The sequence below is a fragment of the Borostomias antarcticus genome (assembly GCF_949987555.1).
Source record: "Borostomias antarcticus genome assembly, chromosome: 18".
Lineage (NCBI taxonomy): Eukaryota > Metazoa > Chordata > Actinopteri > Stomiiformes > Stomiidae > Borostomias > Borostomias antarcticus.
The window spans coordinates 18,046,447-18,056,446 of NC_140251.1; the positions used below are offsets into that span (position 1 = coordinate 18,046,447).

Here is a 10,000-nt window from a genome sequence, read left to right on the forward strand (position 1 = left end):
ATATATAAGCAATGTGTGTGCGCTGAGATACTGTATGTCGATCCAATCAGATGTCGATATAGAGTCAGGGGGGGGGGGGGGGGGCCTCGTGGGGGGACACAAGCCTTGTTAATGAGTCTGATGGCTGTGGGAAAGACGCTGTTTGACCCAATCCCGATGGACCACAGTCTCCTGCCAGAGGGAAGTCGTTCAAAGAGACAATCTTTCTGGTCCGTTTAACGGCCCTGGAGGCGTGCAGGTCCTGTAGGGAGGGCAGTCTACAGCCGATCCCCCTCTCAGCGGAGCGGATGATGTGTTGCAGTCTGCCCTTGTCTTTATCTGCTGCGGAGGAGAACCAGATGGTAACGGAGGCGATGAGGATGGACTAGATGATGGAGGTGTAGAAGAGTACCACCGTTGCCTTTGGCGTGTTGAATTTCTTCAGCTGCCTCAGGAAGTACATCCTCTGCTGTGCTCTTTTGGTGAGGGAGCTGATGAGCAGCTGGTGAACAGCTCCCACTTGAGGTCCTGGGAGAAGGTGGCGCCCAGGAAGAGGGAGGAGTCCACAGTGGTCACTGTGATGTCATTCAGAGTGATGGGGGGAGGGGGGCTGGTCTCTTTCTAAAGCCTAGAACCATCTCCACTGTCTTGAGTTGAGCGTTGAGCTCCAGGTTGTTTTGGCTGCACCAGGACAGCACCTGGTCGATCTCACCACCTGTAGGCGGATGTGTAGCCCTCGGAGATGAGTCTGATGAGGTTGGTGTCATCTGCAAAGTTCAGGAACTTAACAGACTGGTGGCTGGAGGTGCAGATGTTCGTGTACAGGGAGAAGAGTAGAGGGGAAAGGACGCAGCCTTGAGGGGAGCCTGTGCTGATGGTCCTGGAGTCAGAGACGTGTTTTCCCAGTTTCACATGCTGCTTCATCTGAGACAGGAAGTCTGTGATCCACACGCAGCTGGGAGAGCACGCCCTCCAGAGGGTGGGAGGATGGTGTTGAAAGCAGAGCTGAAGTCCACAAACAGGATCCTGGCGTAGGTGGCTGTGGACTCCAGGTGCTGGAGAATGTAGTGAAGGGACATGTTTACTGCATCGTCCACTGACCTGTTCTGTAGGCGAACTGCAGTGGGTCCAGGAGAGGGTCTGTGATGAATTTGAGATGCCGTAGAACAAGGCGTTCAAAAACCTTAATTGCTACAGAGGTCAGGGTGACGGGTCTGTAGTCGTTGAGGCCAGTGATCCTTGCTTTCTTGGGGACGGGGATGATGGTGGAGGTCTTGAAGCAGGCTGGAACATGGCACGTCTCTAGTGAGGTGTTGAAGATGATGAAGATGAAGGTGAACACCGGGGACAGCTGATCAGCGCAGTGCTTCGGCACGGAGGGGCAGACAGAGTCTGAACCGGCCACTTTCCGGTGGTTCTGTCTCTTGACGAGGCGGTTCACGTCCTTATATAGGATGGTGAGAGGTTGTGTTGTAGTGTGTGTGTGTGTGTGTGTGGGGGGGGGGGGCTGCCTGGCTAAACCTGTACTTCGCCTCATTGAAACAGTCCTGCGTGCGTCCCTCATAGACATTAGAGCACCATTGATCATTAACCATTGACATCTGTCATCATCTATTTCATAATCAGCCCTTCTTCTCATTGTGCCTGAAAAGGGGGCCAACATGGGGGCTTAAAACGAACAGCAGTGGGATAATGGTCCGTGCTAGAAACAAACAGCTCCTCTGGCAGTGCTCAAATCTATAATCATTTCACTAATAGTGGACTGAGGCAGTACTTAAGTTTGATATTTGCCATGTTAAAAAGGGGGACATACCGTAATGGGGGCTAATGTTATTGAAGTTTTTAATGTATAATATGCAGGGCCAGTCATGCATGGCTTTCCACCCCAGCGGTGAGGGTGGCTAGCAGAAAGCTTTTTAATCTCCCAAGGTCACAGGCAAGGGCAGTGCGCTGACCGCTGACTCAGCTGGTAAACATCAAAAGACAGAGAATTGGAATTCTACCATGTAACAAATATAAGATAAGATAACAAATAAGATACACAAAAATTCAGACCTTAATAGAAATGAATGCACAGTAGAAGAGAAGAGAAGAACAGAATATAATATAATATAATAAAATAGAGTAGAGCAAAGAAGAGTACAATGGAGTGGAGTAACATTCGAGGAGAGGAGAGGAGAGGAGAGGAGAGGAGAGGAGAGGAGAGGAGAGGAGAGGAGAGGAGAGGAGAGGAGAGGAGAGGAGAGGAGAGGAGAGGAGAGGAGAGGAGAGGACAGGACAGGACAGGACAGGAGAGGAGAGGAGAGGAGAGGAGAGGAGAGGAGAGGAGAGGAGAGGAGAGGAGAGGAGAGGAGAGGAGAGGAGAGGAGAGGAGAGGAGAGGAGAGCAGAATTGAACAGAATTAAACAGAATTGAATTGAATTGAGCAGATGGCCCTGATTACCCAGTGTCCTCATATGGACCCATGCCATGAGAAAGTGTCACGCCTGCAGTCTAGAGACATCATCTGAACTCTGATTTCTGACTTTATCTCCTCAGCGGAGACAGAGTGACATCTGACAGTAGGGGTCACATCTCAGGAGCCTGCAGGATGACAGTGGGCGGTCTCTGAAGCTGGCGATCAGAGTGACACCGAGCGCTCCTCAGAGGATGGCACAGGGAAATAGAGAGAGCAGAAAATATAGATCTGGTGAACCGGGCGACGGGCCGAGGGTTGGGCTTCATATGCCATTTGATGACAGTTTAGCTCTGGGATCAAGCTCTCAGATTCTCAGATGTGGTAAAAAGACTCCTGTGCGCTGGGAGGCTGGACCGCTGGGGAGATCAGTAGGGTGAGACCGCTGGGGAGATCAGTAGGGTGAGATATGGCCCAGCAGCCTCACAGAGGAGACACACAGATGAGCCACTTCCACCAAACAACCCCAACCCCGGCCCTCCTGTCAGCTCCCCCCCCCCCCCCCCTGGGCCGGGGAGACAGACAGATGGACTGAGCACAGCAGGGCGGAGCTCATTGATAAACCCGTGGGTTATATATCTGGCCTAGAGATAGCCAGGGCCGAGGCCGGGGTCACAATTGTTCCTTCTCAAGTTCTCGAGATGTGGTTGATTTTGCTCACTGGGCCACACTGAATGAAAAGTAGTAAAGATACCAGCACTCACAGCTGGATCCAGAAGGATTATTTATTTATTGTGACAACGCTGAAGAAAGCCTTGGGGCTGTTTTGCCGAGTTATGCTGCCCGTGCCCTTGAGCAATTTATGTATATTTCCGTGAATGCTGGTTATCTCTACTGCTATGCCTTTCCAGGCCACGGAGAGCCGATTGTCTAAAAGGTTTTTGGAGTTGTGCTCGTTTTCTCTTTGTCCCACACTGAATTAATGAGCAAGGTTTGCACTTCAGAGAACAGATAATCGCATTAGTACACCTAATTCATATATTTGATACTAATAGAGCGTATTCCTCTTTTTTAAGCATTCAGCCTTAATCTTCAGATGGGCTGCGTCATTCTTTATAAATCCATTTCCACCTAGGCTATAGTTTGATTAGAAAGAGATGTAATTGACCGATAGGAGAGAAAAATGTGCTCTGTCCAGGCCATGGGGCCCACACACTGGCACAGGGAGGTTTGAATAGTGTTGTTGATTAGTCTTTAAAAACCCTTTTATATCCTTTATTTCCAATTATGTTGGCTAAAGATTCTTCCAGGCAGTAGTTTCTTCAATAATGTAAGTCTCTTCCTCCATGTTTTGATAATAACATTGATCTCTCTCTCTCTCTCTCTCTCTCTCTCTCTCTCTCTCTCTCTCTCTCTCTCTCTCTCTCTCTCTCTCCCCCTCCCCCTTCTCCATGGCTCTCTCTCAGGTCGTGGAGCTGTTAGTGGGCGAGTGACAAGAGGACAGAGGTCATTCAGAGTGCTGTGCTTTCTCTCACACCTCCTCCAGCTTTCCAGAGAGAGAGAGAGAGAGAGAGAGAGAGAGAGAGAGAGAGAGAGAGATAGATAGATAGATAGATAGATAGATAGATAGATAGATAGATAGATAGATAGATAGATAGATAGATAGATAGATAGATAGATAGATAGATAGATAGATAGATAGATAGATCGATCTCTTAGCGCTAGCTCACACAGCTGTGCGTCATGCCTAACCTGGCTCTAACATATGATCGATTAAAACATGGTGGCATCATCATCAGATCAAGGAGGGTATACAACTCTGTTATGTCAATGCATTAAAGACAGAGGAGCCACTTCTACTGAATGGACCTGCCTACATCTATCCCTCTAGATTAGGGTAACAGACTAAGCCCCTGTTTGTGCTCACCTGAGGACATGCTCAAATCCCAGACAGGGCTGCCTCATCGTGAGATTCCCAACCGCCTCTACTACGTTCGGTCTTGGGCACTTTCAGTGTCCCCCAGTCCCATCATCGTCCTGGAGAGAAAGAGCACTGCCCTACAGAGCTGCTAGCCTGCTGAGCACAGGTCGTTAGCTTAATGGACGCCCCTGATGAGAACAAATAGTCTATGCCCAGAGAGCTAAAATAGACTGGGCAGCTATAGGAGAGAGAGAGATAGATAGAAAACTAAAATAGACTGGGCAGCTATAGGAGAGAGATAGATAGAAAACTAAAATAGACTGGGCAGCTATAGGAGAGAGATAGATAGAAAACTAAAATAGACTGGGCAGCTATAGGAGAGAGATAGATAGAAAACTAAAATAGACTGGGCAGCTATAGGAGAGAGATAGATAGAAAACTAAAATAGACTGGGCAGCTATAGGAGAGAGATAGATAGAAAACTAAAATAGAATGGGCAGCTATAGGAGAGAGATAGATAGAAAACTAAAATAGAATGGGCAGCTATAGGAGAGAGATAGATAGAAAACTAAACTAGACTGGGCAGCTATAGGATGGAGATAGAGGACTAAACTAGACTGGGCAGCTATAGGATGGAGATAGATAGAGGACTAAACTAGACTGGGCAGCTATAGGATGGAGATAGATAGAGGACTAAACTAGACTGGGCAGCTATAGGAGATATATACAGGACTGAAATAGACTGGGTGGCTATAGGAGATAGATATAAGTCTAAACTAGACTGGGCAGCTATAGTAGGGAGACAGATATAGGTCTAAACTAGACTGGGCAGCTAAAGGAGGGAGACAGATTGGGCCCTGGGACAAGAGAGAGTGAAGTTCCATAGCCAGCTAGAGCAGCGTCAGTAAGACAGACCTGGAGGGTCCCATAGGGTAATGTGGGGCAAAAGGCCCCTCTTAAGGAAGATGTCTATTTTATGATCAATTAAAATACATTAGGATATTAATTCAATATGTAGGCCTATTACCCATCAGGGGCTCCTATAGGATTTACTAGCTTGAGAGTGTCAGCTTTGTCTCCTTCCGGTGGATCATATAACTAATACTCACAGTAGCACAATACTGAACCCATGATAGTGTTAAGTGGAGGAAATAGGACAAGATGTGCAGGAGGGAACACGCGTGGCCATTCTCTCTCTCTCTCTCTCTCTCTCTCTCTCTCTCTCTCTCTCTCTCTCTCAGCCTCTTGTAGAATCTAGGCTGTGAAGGCTCAAATGACATAAGGATAATGGGCATTTGAGACACTGCCACAACAAATCAGTGCCCCCATGAAAAGATCTAATATGATGATGACCAGATATCAGTGTTGTGCGTCAACAGCTCAACTGACACTCTTCTATAATAGTCAGTGGGTATCCTACTGTCAACACTCTAGGCCAAGCAGCTAAATTACCATCGTCTCTCCTGAAAACAGCCTCTCCATAAAAGAGTAATTTCCTTAAGCAAAAACCTTACCCAGCCTAATCCTCTTCTTCAAACACGCATTGGAACCAGCAAGGATTATAGCTCTCTCGCACACACGACAAACAAGCCTACATGCACGTCTAAAGGAAAACGAAGGACTTCCGAAATAGGCTACTATCATGCTAAATATAGCGCCACTTCAAGGCTTTAAGCATATCTATTCTTCTGAAGCTATGCGTTCCCCTGTCACAAGCGGTTCACTCCCACGTTACAATATAGCTCTAGCTCTAGGCCACAGGGAGGGAGCTGTCCAGTCTGGGGGTGCTGACTTTTTTGTCTTTCTTTTTTTCTTTTTTTTTTCCTTCTTTTTTTTAACCAAATAGCTCTCAACTAAGATCCCGCCGCTATAACGGACAGAAGTAGCCTAAAGAATGTAGGCTATAGACCAGCATTCAGATTCTAGCGTTTGAGACGCTCTCTTTACTAATAAAAGAACAGCGCGTGAAATAGATGCGTGTGTCGAGCGCACTGACAAGACCGTAGTGAACTATCCACCAGGAGGTCCTATAGGATTTTCTAGCTTGAGAGAGTCAACAACGTCTCCTTCCGGTGGATTATAGAACAAATACGCACAGTAACACAATACTGAACACATGATAGTGGTAAACCTTGGAAAGGGACAAGTGGAGGAAATGGGACAAGATGTGCAGGAGGGAACATTTGTGACCATCTCTCTCTCTCTCTCTCTCTCTCTCTCTCTCTCTCTTTCTCTCTCTCTCTCTCTCTCTCTCACACACACACACACACTATATCTCTCTATCTCTCTCTCTCTCTCCCTCTCTCTCTCTCTCCCTCCATGAAGAAACAAGTAACCAGCAGCCCCTCTAGTGGCTTGTCGTGAGAGGGTGTGAGCGCCTTGCATCGCCGTCCAGATCACGTGCGCCCACATTCCGTTTTCTTTCCACATTTGCGAATTGGGTCTGGTGATGCCAGGCTAGTAGCCCCTCACACTGCTAACCTGACGGACACAGGTTAGCAGTCATGTGAGGGGCTACCAGGCTAGGTGAGTGTGTCCATGACAGACAGAAAAACTGCCAGGGCAGTGTGTTAGTGATTTAATGAGATTGTAAACCCAAAGAAGCCGACCCTTAGAATTAGATGTTAAAGTGTGAATGTGTTTAGTTTGGGCCTATGGTCCCACATGTTGGCTACCAGGGAGAAAATCCCAGATCAGTGTCTATCAATGGTAATTGAGTGAATTCAATGGAAAGCAGCGAGGTTGTCATGGTACCCTCGCGTCCTTGGCAATTCTCGACAAAGAATCAATAATGAATTGGGGTTTTGTTCCACCGAAATAGACTCTTTTGGGCTTGAAATGATACGCCTCGGGTCATAGAAGTAATTTAAATTCCCCGGATGACTGTTGTTAATCTTGTTCTTTTCTTAGCTCGGCTACTAGACCTAGTCTTATATTTTATTTTCGAATCACGATGTGATCTCGATGCTGGCCCAATTCGCCGTGGTGTGAGTGGGCTTACATTCCTCCCTTCAGAGAATAAGCTACCAGTGGTGGGGGAGACGGTTCTCTAGAACTAGGGTTTTACTAAAACAATAGGTTTTTGCGTGGAAAGTATGTTATCGATGTACGACAGTGCTCTATTTTTACAAGGACGTAGTCATGAAGTCAAAAGTACGCACCATCGGTTATCTAAGAGAGGGGCCCTTTTGGCAAGCCTATTTAACTTTTTCATGATCGCCTTCAGCTTGTGTATGTAGGCAGAATGTAGAGTGAGAGAGGCTAGAGATACAAATAGAATAGCCTACCTTTAAATGAAACATAACGGATTCGTTTTCAGATCACTTTCGCAGCCTATATCCTAGAGTCCTAAACGAAAAGTGGATATTCATGATTGACGCAAGATTGAGTCGATTCCGTTTAGCACACGTTAGGCTATTAAATAAACGTAAACCAGAAATGCAGTAGAAATAACCTATAGGCCTAGTAGCCTACTCCTACATGTGTGGTTGTTGGATTTAAGGACGTTAGTAAGTATGTGTCTGTACCTCTTTATCACATCGATAAGCGTATCTCGGTGAACACAAGGCAAATTAGCCTTAGAAGAATCCCTGACGTGAATGCCAATTTCCAGCAAATGCAGTAGACTAGGCCACCTATCCTGGATGTGACTCAAATGGATGTATTTCATCGAATCATTTAGAAAAAATGCTTCTTGGGATTAATGTCAAGCCTTTGATTTCTTTCAGATGAAGCCGTCTCAGCACAAATGCAGGTTGGAAAGTGTCAGTTAATGAATTTGCAAGGTTGCGGGGTTTGGTGGCCAATGCGACCACAGGTCGTCTATGTGTTCAACAATATATTTAACCTTCATTTGAGTAATAAATGATGTTACAGCCCAAATCATTTGAGATAACGACCCAGCTGACCCAGCTGTATTCATCACAGGCTGTTCAATATTTCCCTGACTACTTGAGTGCATTTAGTTGTATTAATATATAAGAGCGAAATTCCGGGGAGAGTTTTAGATGGAGGCGCTGTTACAGTTAGCCTACACATGGACTCAACATGTGACGGGCAGCAGACAGACTTACATTGAGCTGATGTTCTTGAAGAGATCTTCGATGCTGCCGGTGTTATTCCCACTGATTCCCAAGTCTTGCAGCGCCAGTAAGGGGAAGAATTTCCCGTTGTCAGACTTATTGCAATATATTTCTGTAGGTGAGCAACTGCATGTCGGCGGACAGTCCAGCATGGAGCTCAAGTAGTTCTGAAAGATGCTCAAAAGAAACAAGACCCTCCACCAGCAAATTCGTGGCGGGATGAAAAATAAATCCATTTTTGAAAGTTATAAGGAACTATAATATCCTTGATTCGTGTTTAGAATATTTAGAATCCCTCCGTCTGTGTTACGCGTGCGTGTGTGTGTCTGCGTTCACACGCGAGAGAGATGTGAATGCGTGTGTCGGTATGTCAAAATGATGCGGATGCGGTACGGTCCATCTATTAGAGACGATGACTGGCAAAGGGGAGATAAATATTCCGTTAAAGTAAAAAAGGTTCTAAAAACAGTAGTTCGGGCTTGTTCCCCTCTCCAGACTGCATGGTAGAGGTTGCCCGGTGTTCATACTGCCGTTAGTCGCTAGAGTTCCAGGCTGTTCTGCAAGACTCCGAGGGGGGAGCGTTGGAAGCGGTGATGGAGGGAGGGAGGGAGAGAGAGAGAGAGAGAGAGAGAGAGAGAGAGAGAGAGAGAGAGAGAGAAGCCCTCCATGCTCCAAGCATCAAGTCCCACCTACTGGGCAGAGTGAAAATTGACACAAACACACACAGTGACACACGCGCACGCACACACACACACACACACACACACTCACACACCTGTAACAGGAAAAGATCCAAAATCCAATAACGCCAGTCCCTGCAATTAGAGCAGTTGTTTATGATACTGTCTTTTAATGATCGTTTACAATTCAAACATTTCAGTTCATGTAATGCACTTTTTCATTTGCTGGGGTTTTGCCGTCACTGAAAATCATGGGTCACTTATCTACATATTCGTATAGTGGCTATTCAAACTGCATGAGTCGAGTGAGTTCATTATTGGCTGAGTTGGCTGGGGAATGATACTAATGTGGGCAGAGAAGCCTTAGCCTACTGTACACGTAGGCTATATCTTTCAGGCGTTACAATATGGAGCAAATCTGTAAGCATTTTTATTGAATTTTAATGTATTCCCTGTGCTGAAAGGACGTGTGTGGGTCGGGCTTATAGCGCGTGTATGTTCCTAAGAGGAGCGCGAGGGAATGGCAGCAGTACTGCGGGTGCAACAGTCCTATCAGACTTCTCTTGCGTTCATGGTGTCTCAGCAGGAACCCCAAGACTATCCGTCCGTTTGGACTTCTCAAAACAAAACAGAAAATGGATTAAATCAGGTTGAACTTCACCAACACAAATAAAGAGACGAGAGCTGTTCGCTCTTATCCCTTGGGGGAGATAAAGTATCACATTTTCAGACTAATGTTTCTTTCTTGCCAAATCCCTTGCTCCAGCCCGAGCCCGTGTGAAGAGAGGGGAGATGTGAGACTGCCTATCCGCAGTATGGGGATGATGCCGTAGATCGGGTTGTGAAGAGAAGGACTCATTTCACCGGGAACTATGACTCACAGTAGGAGCCTTCCGAGGAGTCTCATAGCGCAGATCTAGTTTATAGGCTAGTCAAAACGTCT

At 46.5% G+C, this 10,000-nt stretch overlaps 1 protein-coding gene across 1 annotated transcript in view; it reads right to left on the minus strand.

The window, feature by feature from the left end:
* The window catches only part of LOC311321175 (NT-3 growth factor receptor-like), a gene marked incomplete at both ends in the record, with an annotated part of 213,357 nt that extends 204,744 nt beyond the window's left edge, over window positions 1-8,613 (minus strand). The window contains one exon of the mRNA XM_084453109.1: window positions 8,369-8,613. Within this exon, the coding sequence (XP_084309235.1) occupies window positions 8,369-8,613 (245 nt within the window). The remainder of the gene's footprint in view (window positions 1-8,368) is intronic.
* Between the last annotated feature and the right edge of the window lie 1,387 nt (window positions 8,614-10,000).